Here is a 19,288-nt window from a genome sequence, read left to right on the forward strand (position 1 = left end):
ATTAGTTTTTAAATCGTAATTACAGATATTTGAAAAAAAAAATTACGAATTCATTCCTTTTTACCACATGGTGTGGTTTTTCTGATGTGTAGTTTCTACAGTAACTGTTTTGTTGCACAGTTTGGCATCTGCAACCACTTGTACCTTAAAGCAGACAAATTGTTTGAGCCAAAATTACAATTTGAAAACTTGTTATTTCTATGCCTGAAATTATTTAATTCTGTGTGTGTGTCTATTTACATAATGTTTCACTTGCATTTTCCTTTTAATCATCTTCATCACCGTAAAACACTATACACTGAGTTGCCACTGTCACTGTAACCGTTTCACTGCTTTACAAGCTGTAAAAACAAACATGGCGGGCAGTGCAACAATTGAAGGTGTTCCTGGCGGTTGTTCTGAATCTTTCAGAGGAGTCTGTGATTTTTTTTTCCTTCTCTCTCTCTCTCTCTCTCTCTCTCTCTCTCACACACACACACACACACACACACACACACACACACACACACACACACACACACACACGGGAAAAAAACAAACACCTCTGAAAGATTCAGCTGGTAAAGCAGTGAAACAGTTACAGTGACAGTGGCAACTCAGTGTATAGTGTTTGACAGTGATGAAGCTGATTAAATGGAAAATGTAAGTGAAACATCATGTAAGTAGACACACACATAGAATTAAATAATTTCACGCATAGAAATAACAAGTTTTCAGATCGTAATTTTGGCTCAAACAATTTGTCTACTTTAAGGTACAAGTGGTTGCAGATGGCAAACTGTGCAACAAAACAGTTACTGTAGAAACACAACACATCAGAAAAACCACACCATGTGCTAAAAAGGTATGAATTCGTAATTTGTTTTTTTTTCAAATATCTGTAATTACGATTTAAAAACTAATAGCTACATATATACAAACAACAAAGACCATTTTTTATCTTTAACAGATGGAAAATGAAAGCCCACTGAAGATGCTGCAATTGCAGTGAGACATGTTCGGGTTAAAAAACAAAACTGTGTTTTGCTAAAGGTGGACCCTATCCAAAAACATACATAGAGGAAAGGAGTTGAAAATATGATTTTTCTTTCGCTAGTAACTGAGTTAAGCTAGAAATATATTTTGTGAAATTACTATGAAATTACAACCCTTAGCTGCTTACAGACGTTGGCATATGTCAACGGGGACAGATGAAAATGTGTACCCTGACCGGGACTCAAACCCGGGATCTCCTGCTTACATGGCAGAGGCTCTATCCGTCTGAGCCACTGAGGACAAAGAGTATAGTGCAACTGCAGGGATTTATCTCTGGCACGCCCCCCGCGAGACTCACATTGTCAACGTATTGTCCCGCGCTACATTTGTAGTGCCCCCGCCCATCATACTCACTACTCGCGGCGCGTTGCCGATTCCCGTAAGAGTTATATATACTGTATATACAGGGTGTTACAAAAAGGTACGGCCAAACTTTCAGGAAACATTCTTCACACACAAAGAAAGAACATATGTTATGTGAACATGAGTCCGGAAACGCTTACTTTCCATATTAGAGGTCATTTTATTACTTCAAATCACATGGAATGGAAACACACAGCAATAGAATGTACCAGCGTGACTTCAAACACTTTGTTACAGGAAATCTTCAAAATGTCCTGCGTTAGCGAAGATACATGCATCAACCCTTCGTCACATGGAATCCCTGATGCGCTGATGCAGCCCAGGAGAATGCCTATTGTATCACAGGCGTCCACAATAAGAGCACAAAGAGACTCTACATTTGGTACCGGGGTTGCGTAGACCATAGCTTTCAAATGCCCCCATAAATGAAAGTCAAGACGGTTGAGGTCAGGAGAGCGTGGAGGCCATGGAATTGGTCCGCCTCTACCAATCTATCGCTCACCGAATCTGTTGTTGAGAAGCGTACGTACACTTCGACTGAAATGTGCAGGAGCTCCATCGCGCATGAACCGCATGTTGTGTCGTACTTGTAAATGCACATGTTCTAGCAGCACAGGTAGAGTATCCTGTATGAAATCATGATAACGTGCTCTATTGAGCGTAGGTGGACGAAACTAAAATGAGCTCTAACATGGAAATACAGCGTTTCCAGACACATGTTCACATAACATCTTTTCTTTATTTGTGTGTGAGGAATGTTTCCTGAAAGTTTGGCCGTACCTTTTTGTAACACCCTATATATATATATATATATATATATATATATATATATATATATATATATATATATATATATATATATATATATATATATATATATATACCATCGGTGACCATGCAGCTCGTTAGAATGAAATTACAACCCTTAGCTGCTTACAGACGTTGACATATGTCAACGGGGACAGATGAAAATGTCTGCCCCGACCGGGACTCGAACCCGGGATCTCCTGCATCATGTGTGGATGCAGAACCAGTGCCCGAACTCTTACGGGAATCGGCAACGCGCCGCGAGTAATGAGTGTAATGGGCGGGAGCACTACGAATGTAGCGGGGGACAATACGTTGAGAATGTGAGTCTCGCGGGAGGCGTGCCAGAGATAAATACCTGTAGTCGCACTATCCTCTGTGTCCTCGGTGGCTCAGATGGATAGAGCGTCTGGCATATAGGATCCCGGGTTCGAGTCCCGTTCGGGGGACACATTTTCAACTGTCCCCGTTGACATATGTCAACGTCTGGAATCAGCTAAGGGTTGTAATTTCATTCTAACGAGCTGCATGGTCACCGATGGTATTTGTTCTTTCGGACATGTCCGAAAGAACAGATAGCATCTTCTTATATAAATATACTTAGTAATTTCCATTTTTCCTTAAATGGCCCACAATACCCGCCGGTCCCCTACCTAGCCCAAGGTCTACACAAGACGTCATTCTGTCTTTCTCTAACCGACAGAACGCCGCTTTTGGTGCGGCGTGGCCGGCAGCCGGCAGCCGGCAGTACTGACCGCAGGAAGTAGTCGTGCGCGAAGTCCGGGTGCTCGTCGAGCCAGGCCTCCATGCGCGCGTACTCCGGGTCGTAGTACTGCTGCTTGGCCGCCTCGGCGCCCGGCGGCGCCACCGCGCTGGGCGCCGTCTCCGCCGTCATCCTCGTCTCCTCGGCCGCCGTGCGCAGGTGCAGGCCTGCAACAACGCACCACACTCCCGTCAGGCGCCAGCCAACCCCAGATACTCAAGCAGGTTCAAGTGGACGCAGGTAGGAAGAGGCTCGCACAGAATATGCTAGAGTGGAGAGATGCACGAAACTGGTCTTCGTATCGAAACCCGAAACAGCAAAAACAACAATATCAACAGGAAATGAGAATCTCTGTCTCAATCAATCTACATCCACATCTACATCCATACTCCGCAAGCCACCTGACGGTGTATGGCGGAGGGTACCTTGAGTACGTCTATCGGTTCTCCCTTCTATTCCAGTCTCCTATTGTCCGTGGAAAGAAAGGTGGGAGCCTCTGTGTGGGCTCTTATCTCTCCGATTTTATCCTCATGGTCTCTTCGCGAGATATACGTAGGACGGAGCAATATACTGCTTGACTCCTCGGTGACGGTGTGTTCTGGAAACTTCAACAAAAGCCCGTACCGAGCTACTGAGCGTCTCTCCTGCAGAGTCTTCCACTGGAGTTTATCATCTCCGTAGCGCTTTCGCGATTACTAAATGATACTGTAACGAAGGCGCTGCTCTCTGTGGGATCTTCTCTATCTCTTCTATCAATCATCTCTTGGTACGGATCCCACACTGGTGAGTAGTATTCAAGCAGTGGACGAACAAGTGTACTGTAACCTACTTCCTTTGTTTCCGGATTGCATTTCCTTAGGATTCTTCCAATGAATCTCCGTCTGGCCTCTGCTTTACCGACGATCAACTTTATATGATCATTCCATTTTAAATCACTCCTAATGCGCCGGCCGCGGTGGTCTAGCGGTTCTGGGCGCTCAGTCCGGAACCGCGCGACTGCTACGATCGCAGGTTCGAATCCTGCCTCGGGCATGGATGTCTGTGATGTCCTTACGTTAGTTAGGTTTAAGTAGTTCTAAGTTCTAGGGGACTGATGATCACAGATGTTAAGTCCCATAGTGCTCAGAGCCATTTGAACCAACTCCTAATGCGTACTCCCAGATAATTTATGGAATTAACTATTTCCAGTTGCTGACCTGCTATATTGTAGCTAAATGATAAGGGATCTATCTTTCTATGTATTCGCAGCACATTACACTGGTCTATATTTTGATTCAATTGCCATTCCCTGCACCATGCGTCAATTCGTTGCAGATCCTCCTGCATTTCAGTGCAATTTTCCATTGTTACAACCTCTAGATATACCGCAGCATCATCCGCAAAAAGCCTCAGTGAACTTGCGATGTCATCCAAAAGGTCATTTATGTATATTGGGAATAGCAACGGTCCTACGACACTCCCCTGCGGCACACCTCAAATCACTCTTACTTCCAATGGCTCGCGTTACTGTAAAAGAGTGAAGGTAACTTAAGTTTACGACAAGTGTAAAAGAACCTGAAACGTAAACAATCTAGCTGGCTAAAGTCGGAGGTCCCCACCTGGACAGCATACAACTATCCGGTGTAAGCGGCCAAGCAAAAGCGACTAGAGCAATGCGAGGAACAGTGTCGCATCACAGTCTCCCACGCAAACAGCGAATCACGGCACTACACGTTCTGACGCTCTGAAACGTGGAAACGGGAAGGCACCTGTGTGTGCGTGTCAGCGCGGTGACGAGATTCGAAGCAGTACGCCGAGACGAACACCTGCAAGACAGCAATGCCGACGTCATAGGAATGTGGTCTTACGGAAATGCGTGTGAGCGACATTCTGCTGTGACGAGCACCGCACAGGAATGTTGCCTCTTAAGGAGTTAATGCGCAGTAGATTAGCGAGGAAGGATACGGCACTCGCGTCTTTGAACTTCTAGAACTAGTTTCCGAGGGAGAATGTTGTCCTATTGTTGGTGTTGTGTCTTCAGTCTCTGCACAAGTACTGCAGTCTGTATCCTTTTGAATCTGCTTAATATAATCAAGTCCCCCCAAAATTGTTACCTCCTCACTTCCCTGTCTTAGTAAATAGACGATTCCTTGATTCCACGAGACCGATCACTGAAGGGCTTACTAAATTACTGCATGAGCGCACTCAGTTGCTGCCGGCCGCTGTGGATGAGCGGTTCTAGGCACTTCAGCCCGGAACCGCGCTGCTGCTACGGTCGCAGGTTCGAATCTTGTCTCGGGCATGGATGTGTGTGATGTCCTTAGGTTAGTTAGCTTTAACTAGTTCTAAGTCTAGGGGACTGATGACCTCAGAAGTTAAGTCCATAGTGCTTAGAGCCATTTGAACTATTTGTACAGACTTGCTGAAAAACAACAACAACACAACAATTCCACCATCTACGAGATGAAATAAACAGTTAACAAATGGCTCTGAGCACTATGGGACTTAACATCTGAGGTCATCAGTCCCCTAGAACTTAGAACTACTTAAACCTAACTAACCTAAGGACATCACACGCATTCATGCCCGAGGCAGGATTCGAACCTGCGACCGTAGCGGTCCTGCTTTTCCAGACTGTAGCGCTTAGAACCGCTCTGACACCCCGGCCGGCGGTAAATAAAACAAAAGGAAACTGCCGTTCACTGAAACAACAAAAATGTCCTTGAACTTAAACAATACCAATATGCAGTATTTCTCGAATCCAAACCCTGGCACATCAGATCCTCTGCAAAAATGTTAACTAAACTCAGCCATTGGTGCCTCAAGCTACTTTGCTTTTATTGCATGTCTTCCAGGTGCCACCTTCCGAAGACAGCTAAGAAAATCTAATGTATCATCTGACATTTTCAGAACAAGTGCACCGTCTATTACTACAAGTGCCCTAATTCGAATCTCTTAAGATTTGAGATGTGTGTGTGTGTGTGTGTGTGTGTGTGTGTGTGTGTGTGTGGTTTGAGGTTTTAGGGCGCTAAACAGCGTGGTCATCAGCGCCCAAACGCATAGAAGCAGGAACTCATGCGGCGAAGGAGCGAAGACGGACAGTGAACAAGGAGAACTGCTAAAAGACACAGACCTGACGCAGTTCCACATCATCACATACAGAGGCAAAACAAGAGGAGAAGAAACGCACTAAGAAAGGAACGGAAACACAAGGAAGAGAGAACAGAAATGAAAGTGAAACAAGTAGGTAATCGTGACTGGCGGACCTCTTACCTAAAACCTGGGTGAGCCAGTCACCCAGCAGCACATTAAAATCCTCTCCCCAAAATCCGGGGCAACAGACTGGACAGGACACAAAACCGTAAGACCTTAACCACAGTCTTGCACAGTTGTCCTTGCACATAAGTGCACTGTTCCGCTATTAAGTTTCTGGCACTGTGAAGGACGAGTGACAATAAAAGAATCGCCATCAGTACTGGGAAAGGAAAGCAGTAGGGTAACAATACCAACGTAGCGGTCATACCTGAGTTCGTCTATACAAACTACGAGCGAGCATTGCCACGCCCGTAACAAGCGAGGGGAAGTCCGCCATCGCGCGCACAACACAGACTGTCACGGAACTTCCCTGCATCGTAGGCGTCTCACGCTTAATCTCCTGTCCCATCTTGATTGCGGTTTCTATGGGATAATCGATTTGCAGAATTCACGCCCACAGTTCTTCCACAACTATCTTCTAATGCATAACGGTGCATGTATCATATTGACACTCTGCTTGCGAGAAATGATACTTAACTCACGCATTATGACACGAATACTTGTTGGTTTTTCCTCCCTGATTACTAGTCGCGGTATTTCAACAACGCGTGAGCTATTCGAATTAACGACTGACAATTAATGTTTTCCAATGAACACACGCGTCATGTTAACGATATGATTTCCGATTTACTGTGATGACACTGCTTACACGTTCACACTAAGAGTGCAGCCAGTTCTTAGATGTGATCGGAACACCAGTTCGCAAGAACCAATCCTTGTTGTTCTGTTAGTGCAGAGGCCGTGTTACGTCGTAGGGCTTCAGGTTTAACCAAATATGAAAAGTTTCAGACAGTCCGTATACTCGGTTTTTCGTCAGTTTACTGCTGCCAGTTTCGAAGTTAGATTGTCCATTACTACACATTCTCTAGCTCCTAAAAATAGCCTTACCAGAGGTAGGAACTCAATGTTTTCCGTAGATGACATTTTAGCGACACAGCATTAGAGGCCACGAACTCCGCAATATCGATCAATTCCGTCACAGTGCGTGTGAGTTCCCTTCCCAAATATCATACCGCTTGAAGTACTGAACAAGGGTATTTCTCCCCTCTGGACATGATACGTTCAACTAACTTTTAAAACATTAAACAACAGTGTAACGTAGTTTCACTTTTTTTTTAATTCTCTCTCTCTCTCTCTCTCTCTCTCTCTCTCTCTGTCTGTGTGTGTGTGTGTGTGTGTGTGTGTGTGTGTGTGTGTGTGTGTGTGTGTGTGAAGTGTGGGGTAAACAGTTAAAAAAATTACGTTATTTCTCCAGTGGGCAAATAGTTGATGACGTGTGTATAACACCACAATGTCTTTACATTAGTGGGGAACTGCTGTACACACTTCATTACTCATTACACTCTGTAGTAAACATGCTGTTCCTTGCGATGGTAGAGCACAGCCGAGGATAATACGATTAGTGTCGTCTTCCGGGCTGCAATAGCAGAGGAGTGATAAAAGTACACTGTAACTGATGAATATGCCCTCTTTTATCTTCCGTGGCTGACGCGACGGCGAAACAATTTTTGAAAACAACTTCCCATGACGCATAACAGAGTCGTAGCACGGTGATAATGGAATGTGGACGCCTATTTCCGTGCCTTATATCATTCATTTCCTCCGCACTGACTCCTTTCATTTCATTTTATTCAGTTGCTTTACATCCCAGCGGCAGGGGATACCATCGTCTTCCACCAAATCAGTTCTTCTCACCCGTGTCCCTTCCATATGCTGGCCGGGAAAACCTCTGGTTGTGGTGTTCCGAAGTAATAGGACGAAATTTGAAAATTTTGTGGTGACAACTCGTGAGAAGTAGTAAATTCTAGTACAAATCCCGGACTTGCACAATTTTTTATCAGTCACTACAGACTTATTTCGTAATACGTTCCACATCCACGTATATACTAATGAAAACAGCTTACTGTCTGTGACAGATGGTACTTCATGCACCACTGTCTCTCCCACCCTTCGGCTATGAGACAAGAACACATCGGAGAGGATTATTGTCGACATTATGAGCATGTGCGTTTCAAGAAGTGTCAGACATAAAACTGCTTCCTCCCACACACCTCGTTAAATGATCAGAACGCTAGAGAGCTAGGAGACAGACGTCCTCGCACGTAGGTGAAACGATATCCGTAGTGGTGCCAGAACTAACCCCCTCCACACAATATAAAGCGGCTTACAGGGTGTAAATCTAGATGTAATACTGTTTCAGTGGACGGGGGTGGAATAGAAGCAGAGAGGAGAGTGAAATTTAGCAGCTTGCTCTGCTCCAACAGACGGTATGGGCCCGTAGCGAACAGTCCGCAAAGTAACACCTCACGCATCACAAAAACCGACGCTGCCAGCCTCCCACGCTACACAGTAGTCGGTCTTTCCGGAAAGCTGTAGCGCCGAGTTGCTAAAACTGCTCGGCCGCACGGCCGCGCAGAAATAACGCGGAAAGCGACACACCCATTTCCAGAGCGGTTCCTCGCGGTGACCGTGCAACTTTGAATACAGCGAGGCGTAAGCCGGGAATAGCGGCGCCGCACGACACGCACGGCTGGAGAGCGCGCACGTGCGTGACGGTGCGTGCAGGTAGCGTACGCAACACCGGACACGCACAAGCAGCCGGCTGAGCCGGTGGGCGTTTCTCCACCGCGGCGCCAGCAGATACATCGTACCGAATCGTTCTGGACACGCGGGAGCTGTGACGCCGCACTTTCAAAGGATGGCGGTATCAGTTTATAATTAAGTATCGCGTAAAAACGCAACAACGACGTGAGCCAGTCTAAAATTTAATACAAAAAATTATTAGCGAGCAATTACAGAAGGTAAAACTTTCATCAACATGAAAGTTATTTTTACCAGTCATCGTCTTACTGGAAATGGTATGCCTTTGCTTTCCGGACGTTTCGACTCAGAATCTCAGCCAACTTGTTGGGTGCAAGTACTGCTCTGAGATAAAGAGTAAAGCGTGAGAGGTAAAATGTCATAATAAAATGTACACCCATCCAAGCGAAAGATAAAAAGAGAATCGTGAATAAATTAAGATAAATGTGTATATGTAAAAATATTACAAGTCGGTTGTTAAAAACAGTTGAAGTTTGTTGAGTCTGAAGCTCCTTCCCGTTATTCACTCTAGCTTGTTCTGTCTTGCATTACAGACGTAGGTATGTGTAACTGACTTTATACTGTTCTGAATAATACTTGGGCATAATTATTAAAAGTGTCTACCATTAATGTAGTATCCTATAGATTCCTCGCGTATGTTTTTATGCTGTGTATTTTCTGTTCTAGCAGAAGACGCGTCAGTAAAGGTATCGTACGTTGTTCGAAAGCCAACAGTACGATCCCGCATCACATCTTGCTGTCGCAACGCATGTTTCTGTTTGAACATTTCAGTTCAAATTGAACTTGAATGCTATGTTATGAAGCCAGAATTATCTTCATATCACTATCTGAAATGGAAATTAAGTTGGCACTTTCCATGGTTAACCCGCTTATCGAACAATTGTACGTTCTGCACCACGCACGGGGTGAAACAATCAGCGATCAGCAAGAATGCTTATCTCATTTTTCCAAAGTTAAATTAGCATCAGATAGGTCATTTAGTAACTAGATGACGGTAGTTGCACCTTGCTAATGCTTTTGTCTTGTGTCCTTTGAATGAGAAACCTTTACTTAAACTCTGCATATCACTAAGCATATTTAATTAGCTCTACCACTTATATTTGCTGTTTACTGCCAGGCAAAGGATACATTACAAGAGGTTTGCACAAGAGAGGAATTCGTTGCGAGCGTATCACACCAGCACATTAGGTACTGGTATTAATAAATTACCCGTTACCACAAAGGCGGCAATTTCTGTGATAACGAAGGCTTAAAAAGCCTACCAAACTGATATTAACGAGTGATTTCTCCAAAACTTGCCCAGTTTGATTGGTCACAAAATGAAGTTCTTACTTTCGCCAGATGACGTTTTTTTTATATAAAAAAAGATAGAACCTGGAGAGAGCAGTCACCCAACACTCTTTAGCTGGACGACATTATTAACCCAGACATTCCTAGTCAGAACGGTTAGTTGGCGAGTTTGGTGCAGGATGCTGTTCAGGCTTCTCGAGATTTTGTCCCTACCATTTCTGTACAAATGATACCTCGTAGAATCTGCGCTTAATATCGACCCATTTAAAATAAACTGTCATATTCAGTAAGTGAAACCTAGACGGAAAGATTATTTGCACCTAAATAAGTTTTTTTTAACCCCTGTACAGAAAGATGTGCATTATTCTGCAGCTCTTCACTTTCGATACACTTAATGAAGAACTGAAAAATTTTAGTGTTAAATCCCAGACTTTCAAATCAGAGCTAAAACGCTTTTTCATGGCGCTACCTTTCATTTTGTTCTGGAATCACTCCCAATAGAATCTTGCACTGCAACGTATTATGCATCGTATATAGAATATTTTCTCTATTTTTTATTTTTTTTTTTAAATTCTGTTCATCAGATTTCTATGAATTACGTAGTGACGTATCACCAAGTAGCTTGGCTCTCATGGTCCCATAAAATTTGATGGACTCAGATTTTAAAAAAATATATAAAACTTATTCCGAGATCATTTAAAGAAATCACAGAGAGCTTTATATGGAATACTGGACAAAGATTTGAATTATACTAACATCAACAACACCAACAGAATAATAAAGTTGTCTCACGTAAATACCCTAATCCAGCTTACGAACAGCTCTCTTCAATTACCAACAGACTATGCAAGGGCAGACATGGTACGTGGAGTTACTTCTGGTTATACTTCTCTAATCAAACGTCAGCCCTCCCAAAAATTGTGAGACTGTCAACAAGAAAAAATTGTGTTGCTTTTACACATTCTTGATTAAGTGTGTGCATGGAATTCGTCTATACGGAAAGCATAATCTTAGTCAAACAAACCGTGTCGGCACTACACAGCAGGTTCGAGTTAAATAAATTAATCCTAACTTAGAGGGTGAATAATAATTGTTTAACTTTAAACTAATGTGGAATGTTTTAGTGAGCAATGAGCAGAAAGATGCCTGGCGTCGTCTTGACATTGTCTGGAGTACAGCGAGCAACACACTACGCAGCTGAGTAAGCCGGGTTGCCTATATGGCAGGCGTGTGTGCTGGCAAGTACGTCCCTACATTCTTAGATCAGCGGCGAGTCAGTTGATGAGAACTGCCAAATCGATAGATACAGACCGTTATTGACTGGTTTATGGTCGCGGTCAGAGTTAGCGTACGACTGAGCTTCTGCATCTACGAAAGCAGAAATGACTTGCTGAGTTAGCGCTCTCTGAGATGTTGTATGAAATTTGTGTCTGAAATAATCTTTTTATCGACATGTTAAAACTACTAAATCACAATGCTGGTTGAAGCTAGTGACAACCGGGACGAAGTTAATATTTATCAAAGTCACTCGATTCCTTCATCTTCATATAGAGCGCATATCTATTTGTGATATGTTTCTAAATTTCTCCTCAACAATGAAAGTATTGGAGTTAAGTAATTTCAAACTTTGTAAGTTTTGGAATTTAATACTACTTGTTTAACGCGTGTAGTCCACAAGTGATTACGTTATCAACGATATACGAATATGTTTTAAATTTTCTGCAGCAATCAAACTCTGTAGAAAATTTGAAACTTGTTGAATCTGCGGCATTAATTATAAAAAAAAGTCCGCAGAGAGAGACGCTCAAATGGTCTGGAACAGAGTAAAATTAATTAGGACGCTGTTAAGTGTGAAAAATCAGACTCTCACGTTTTTACAGAAGCATAATTTTATACAAAAAGTGAAAGCAATAAATTAACGATTTTATTTGTTTTTCTATGGAACCAACTTAATAAACTATAGGTGCTCTCCAACTTGAGATGGGTTTTTTGGGTAAAATGGGAACATCAAGTCGATGTCTGCGAAATGGCCAAGAATTTCTGTAACAGCCGTGCTTCTGGACGTTGGCAACTGAAACCTCACACCTCACCGATTCCTGGAACTGTAAGGGCACTCGTCCAGACAAACACTAGCCTACGTCGTTTTGTCTCACTTGTCACTAACAAACCGTTATGAAAGGATCGCTCTTTCCCAGAATTTAGGAATTTCCACGAGCTGCTTTTCAGGAGAAAATTAACAGCTTAACAGAGTTCCCAGAAGTAAGGTGACTTAGAGTGACTTTCCAATATAAAGACTTCGCATTTAGAAGTATTCCGCAAGTACTCCGGTACCGACACGTATTAATTCTCTCAGACAATACTTGGTGCTTTGGTGTTGTTGCTCTGTATCTGTATAGCCAATGACAGTCTTGCAGCGGTCAAATGGAGAGTAAACGTCCATGTCACATTAGACGGCACATAAATGCCGTCAACAATGGTGTGCACAAATGAAATGTACATCACTGATGACAGGAATTTCAGCACTTTATCAGTCTTGCTTGTTACGTCGTACAGCTTCAGAAGGTGCGTAATTCCAAAAAAGTCCCTTTCTGGGTGATTCAGTGGACGTTTACGACGACGACTACTTGACCCAAAAAAAATTATAAAGTCTTATTCCTTGTTTTTAATACCTGAAAACGAAAAATGAATACTAACCCACAATAAAGATGATGACGATATCAACTTTCTAGGCTTGCCAACAAATCAGGTACTTCACTTTTTAAAATGATCTTCGCAAACCTGATGATTTGCTGTAACAACAATTTTCAAATGAAGAATCATTTCTCTTTTACAGCAGCTTATGTAGAATAAGCAGTAAAAACTAGCCTCGTTATCTATTAGCTAATATGCCGAATTGTTTAAGACAACCTATCAGAACTAATTCGAGGCAACGGTACACAGATACACTAACGCTCAAAAGTTTTGGAACGCCCTGAAAGTAAGACAAAAAAAGCTAGTTATCACATTCATATCGAATTAGCTATATTGTTTCGCCAGTAACATGCTCAATGTAATGTTTGAGAGTAAAGTCCACTTTTTTAAAAATGAAATCGTTCAAAACATAAATATCAGGTCTTATGCTGTCCACATTCCAAGCATTGTGGTGGTATAAATATACTCTTTCCTCACTAGATGGTGTTCAAATAAATCCGTGAACACTGTTACAGGTAAGAAAGGGGGAATGCAGTTATGCACGAGGTATCAAAGAGTGAACTTCAGTGATTCCTCAGTGTACGCATCGATAACAGAACGAAGAAAGGAGCTTTCAGCAGAAAAAAAACGTTCTGCAATTGTGGTTTAACGTGCAGCCGGTCTTACTACGCGACAAATTGCATTTCAAGAACGTGTTTCCTTGGGATGTGTCATTTATACCTTCCAGAGGTACGCGCATACTGGCCGGAATATGGACCTACCTCGAAACGGTAGACCAAAACTTATGATAAATATATAGTAGTCACAAATACACGTGATCGCTTCAAAACAGCGCCAGTTTTTGCAGCAGAATTCAATTATAATACGGAAAAGATGGTGAGTGTAAGTACTGTGAAAAGACGTCTTCAGGCAGTTAACCTTAACGGGCGTGTGGCTGCTAAGAAACCATTACTGGCGTCTATCACTAGCGGAAGAGGCTACACTGGGCAAGACAACGTGAAAGTTGGGCAGTATCTCAGTGGCAGAACGTACTTTCAACTGACAAATCCAAATCTGAGTTCTTTGGAACAAAGCGACGCAAGTTTGTTCGCCGGTTGCCACGTAAGCGAATGTTACCCCAATCTGTATCTCCAACACTGAAGCATGTAAGCGGTTCCGTCATGGTATGGGGATGTTTTGGAGGCAGTAAAACTGGTGATCTTGTACAAATAAAAGGAACAATGAAGAAAGAATTGCCAGCGCATTCTACGGTATCATGAAAAGCCATGTGGAAGTCGTTTGATTAGCAATTGATTCGTCCTACAGCAAGATAACGACCATAAACACACATCAAAAGCCGCGCGGGGTAGCCGTGAGGTCTATGGCGTCTTGTTACGGTTCGAGCGGCTCCCCTTGTCGGAAGTTCGAGTCCTCTCCCGGGCATAGGTGTGTGTGTGGGTGTGTGTGTGTGTGTGTGTGTGTGTGTGTGTGTGTGTGTGTGTGTGTGTGTGTGTGTGTGTGTGTGTTTTTTGTCCTTAGCGTAAGTTAGTTTAAGTTAGATTAAGTAGTGCATAAGCCGAGGAACCGATGACTTCAGCAGTTTGGTCCCACAGTCCACAAATTTCCAATTTCCACCCTTCAAAACTGTCTAAAGTGTATTTGGCAAATTTATATAAAAAAAGAAGGAACTGAAAAATCTCGTCGGCCCAATCCATTACTGTAATCCTACTGAACTCCTTTGGTATCACTTGGAGAGGGCAGTTAAATCAAGGGCTATTACCAACGTTCATCACCTCCGGACCAGACTACAAGAGGAATGACGGCATATCACCGAGAAAATCCTGCTGAAGCTGACAGCAAGAATGGCTCGCGTATGCAGTGCAGTGATTAAAGCCAAAGGAGGCTACTTTGAGGAGAGTAAAATTTGACTTCTTGTATTTAGTTTCAATAAGAGAGTGTTCCAAAACTAAATTATGAGTATGTCTACCATATCTGGTTCCAATCTGAATTTTTCCTCAAAACCACTAATGTTCCAAAAACCTTTGAGCAATAGCGTACATGCTACCCACCATATACGGTGGCAGAAAAAACACAGTTGGGGCGAAAGTGTGTGTATTTTGTGGCACGACAGCGCTCCACTCAAAACAGAGCGGGTGTTTCAAGACTTAACGAATTTTTGGCACCGTCAATAATAATGTCTTCCCTATTATGTAGACTACAGACACGTTATGTTATTTCACAAGTTCTCCGAACAAGTTTCGTTGATGGCTCGCTCTGCACTAACGAAATGGCGGCCGCCTTTTTGTAAATACCTGTTTTCCCTACTCCGTACTTTGTCAAGTGTTTCGAGAGAGTGTCTCCAACTAGATTCCTATCTGATCTTTTTATAATGTGTTGCTGAAGCATCACTCTGTATTCGAGTATTTTCCTATTACTGATAACTTTTCGAAGTGTTTACTAGTGTAGCCTCTCGTCTAATAAGGAGCTGCTGTTACATCCGTGGCAATCGCCCTGAAGTGGGTGCCAGAGGGTACATTTTATTCTACCGTACATTTAAGTTCGTTTCTGAAGGAGCATGGCACGTGTTGTGACCAGACAAACTATGTCCACTTATAACTGTTGGTTCTTAGACTGCTCGGTGAGGGGACACACAGGAACTATGGCTCATGAAATATTAGTTCACTTCATTACATTAATGAACAAAGGATTTATGTAACTCTGACACACTTATCTGTCACAGGGATCCTGGATAATTTACAACCAACGTTGACTATGAAAGCATCACTTTATGTGCAGATTAAGAAACTCTTTTCGTGAGGTACAATGTTCAACATTTGTTAAAGTGCAAGTTCATCAGAACTTTAACAACTCGTTGGTCCTAGACTATGATGATGACTCCTTTAGATGAGGTTATGAACTGGGACTGAGCTCTTGTATGTTCGACATCATACTGACCACAGAGTGAGAGCGCAGTTATGCTGAATTGGAGGCGTGGTCTTATTGAACGCCACCCATTGGGTGTCGCGGATTGCAGCAAGCCTTCGCTAATGGCTGTTGTACCAATTCGCGTGTCCGCAGCTCTTGGTCGTGCGGTAGCGTTCTAGCTTCCCATGCCCGGGTTCCCGGATTCGATTCCCGGCGGGGTCAGGGATTTTCTCTGCCTCGTGATGACTGGGAGTTGTGTGATGTCCTTAGGTTAGTTAGGTTTAAGTAGTTCTAAGTTCTAGGGGACTGATGACCATAGAAGTTAAGTCCCATAGTGCTCAGAGCCATTTTTGAACCGATTCGCGTCGCCGACTTTGTTGTGGCACCAGTCTCTGGACGATACCACAGCACGAATTACTACTTGTTGGCTTCAGGGCGAGCTATTATCTGGACGATCTCCAGGGGACATATAGTAGTGGGCCGCAGAATAATTATATAGTAGAGTCGCTGAAAAATGACCCTGACAGTTGGAGAGGGCTTGGCGTGACTGCTTCGTGCGTCTAACGCAACCATTCACATTACGCGATTTTCTAGACGTCTGTATACCAGAGCCTCAACGTTGTTGCAGATCTGTAGACGACTATTGTTTCCGTCAACAGCCGTTTTACACTTCCAGTCGAAAGTTGGCACCAACGCCATCAGCTGACAGGGCTCTCACGTCGACTCTACTATAGTTTCTGACCTGAAACACGTTAACTGACAGTTTTGCACGGAGGTTCTAACATGATTTACAGCTTCTTTCTATGAGTTTCGCCTCTTAAGACTTTTACAACATTTCTGTTACAATCTCTCGTCCGTTAATTAAGCCGGTGGCTACACGCAAGGCCTTCTTTGTATGGCCTCGAAGTGTCTAGTTAGTCCTATCTGACCTAAGTCTCACAGACTAAAGCAACACTGAAGTATGGGCAGTCCACGCATATTGTATACAATTTCTTTGCCAACAGTCTACCGAAGAATCGTAGCTTATCTTTTGCTTTGCCTACAACTGAGCCTAAGTGGTCGTTTCACTTTATATTTCCCAGGCACTGGTACTTCCAAACATTTGAGTGTGATGTGATATGTGAGCGATATATGTGAAGGAAGACGCTAGAGCGACTGATACTAGAGTACTGCTTCGAGGTTTGGAATGTTTACCAAGTACACATGACAGCAGACACAGAACGAATTCTGAGATGCGTAGAGCTGGGAGGGTACAGTGCAGACGAGTATGTAACAGATGCACGGGAAACTCCATGGAAACCTTCGGATGAAGTGCGACATAGTTTTCGCAAAGCCCTGTTGGGTAAAGTTACACAACCTGTGCTTGATGAAAACTGTACGACAATTGAGCTGCCACCACTGGATATAGCACGTAGGGATCAGGAAAATAAGACAAGCGACAGTAGCGAGTGCACAGAAGCAAACAGGATGTAATTTTCCCTCCTTGAGTATTCAAAATGAATAACATAAATTTATCCAAGTGAAATTGAACTGTTTAGGGTCGGCGATCGTATTATAAATTTATGAAATAACTTTTGATTAATACCTAAAACTTACACTCACTTAAAGATGTCTACATTCCAAAGGCTATGCTAAGTGAAGATGATGTGTTTGCTACTGTGCTGTGTGCTGTAATATTAGAAATTTTCGCCTCAAAAACATTAATATACGCTCAATAGTAAACGCCTGATGGCCTAAAGTTATCGAACAATTGTAAAGTAAAAGAAAGGAACCATTGTATAGCAGCGACAGAATATATTATTCTTTATCTTTGCCGTTATTGCGCGGTACCTGTAAATCTCTATGTACACGTATCGATTAATAATGTAAAAAAGAATTTTGCTATTTCAAGACAAATGAGGCATTGGACGCCTCACCTTTTACTGTTTGTATTCCATGAAAGGCGGAGGCGGACTTGCTGCGTTCCGCATCGATATTTTATATTTTATGTGAAAATATTCAATATATGTGCTAATTGTTATTTTGCCAATCAGAAAACATGTAGTTTCTTGTAATTGATAACGAACAGACAGCATCAAGAGGACATTTTGACTGTTATCTATAAAGTATTTAACCACAATGGTCATCTATTGTAATTTAATATGAAAAGGTACGTAGCATTAAAAACACGTGTGTTAAAGATAAGTGTGCTTATTTTAGTAAATTTACCTTGACGATTTCCATCTCCTCATTTACTTGAATGATAATTATTTTGTGTTAGTTTATCACCAGAAATTACGATCACGCTGATGGACCGAACGCTGCATGAGGCAGAAGGAACATTATCGTTTTCCTATTATTTCTGAATCAACTCTTTCTTTTTAATTGTGTAGTGTTGCATCTATTTTAAAGTCTATAAATTTTCTGGTCCCTTAGTGTTGTTCCGAGTATTACTACAACGCGACTATAAAAATGCACAGAGATCATGTTTCTTCCGAACAATCTCAAATAAATCAATCTGTTGCTCTTATTCAGGTATTTAATGCTCAACGTATGTTATTATAATAGTGTAATAAATCCCTGATTCTGTTTCCAAGTGGCCCACCAAAATATCCGCTTTTACTACATTTTTCAAAAAAAAAAGAAAAAAATAACAATTGTTTTTCTGTTCGCCCCCCCCCCCCCCCCCCCAAGAGCAACGCTACAGTGCGCCAAACAAATTTTCAGCAAAAATGAAAATGAACAAATTAATGAAATGATTTAATCAAACTCACTTAATGCATAAACTAAAATAAATTAATTTTTCTGTAAAAGGTTAAATTTCGGTATACAACCTCACTGGCACACTCAGGAGACAATTCTCATAACATTTCAGATTAATGTACATACACAGCGATCAATCAACATACGGAAATATCGCAAGAAATGTACGCTTAAACGTAAATGCAGAGCTTAGTCAGGCCAGCAAGTTGCAGTGATGTATTTAACCGCGAACCATGCCTGTTCAGTGTCCTCAATACGTCGCAACCATCAGCTGTGGGTGCGTCGGTAACCAAATTGGCCGAAGTGTTCTGTGTGTCAACAGGTATTGTACCTACGATTCATGCCACATACAGAGAAAGCGGAAACACATCATCCGCTAAGTCAAAATGTGGACGGAACTGTGTGTTGAGTAATCGTGACAGATTGTTACTGAAATTGATTGTCTTGAAAAGTAGGACGACGACAGTTGCAAAAGTCACTGTAGGATGTCGCATTCGCAAATCTTGTCAGCACTAAACAACACGAATGGAGCTCCATAAGCAGGGAAATGAAGAGCGAGACAGAATTTCAAAACCATTCATCGCTCATTCAAATACCCGCAACAGCAAAACGTGGTGCTGAAGCTATAAATCATGGACTACGTAGCAATGGATGGCGGTCATTTGGTCAGATAAGTCTTGTTGCACATAGTTTCAAACTTCTGGCTGAGTTTACGTCCCTAGAGTGAAACATTACAAAGGTTGGGTGATGATTTGGGCAGTCATATCGTGGGTTCCATAGACCCAATGGCTATTCTGC

At 42.5% G+C, this 19,288-nt stretch overlaps 1 protein-coding gene across 10 annotated transcripts in view; it reads right to left on the reverse strand.

Moving 5' to 3' along the window:
* Positions 1–19,288, reverse strand: part of LOC126336656 (dual 3',5'-cyclic-AMP and -GMP phosphodiesterase 11-like) — a 2,376,149-nt gene that overhangs the window by 100,317 nt on the left and 2,256,544 nt on the right. For all 10 annotated transcript variants that reach the window (XM_050000589.1, XM_050000587.1, XM_050000585.1 and 7 more), the window contains one exon: positions 2,961–3,135. In XM_050000589.1, coding sequence (XP_049856546.1) covers positions 2,961–3,135 — 175 coding nt within the window. The remainder of the gene's footprint in view (positions 1–2,960; positions 3,136–19,288) is intronic.

This window comes from Schistocerca gregaria, chromosome 2 (assembly GCF_023897955.1).
Source record: "Schistocerca gregaria isolate iqSchGreg1 chromosome 2, iqSchGreg1.2, whole genome shotgun sequence".
NCBI classification, from domain to species: Eukaryota; Metazoa; Arthropoda; class Insecta; order Orthoptera; family Acrididae; genus Schistocerca; species Schistocerca gregaria.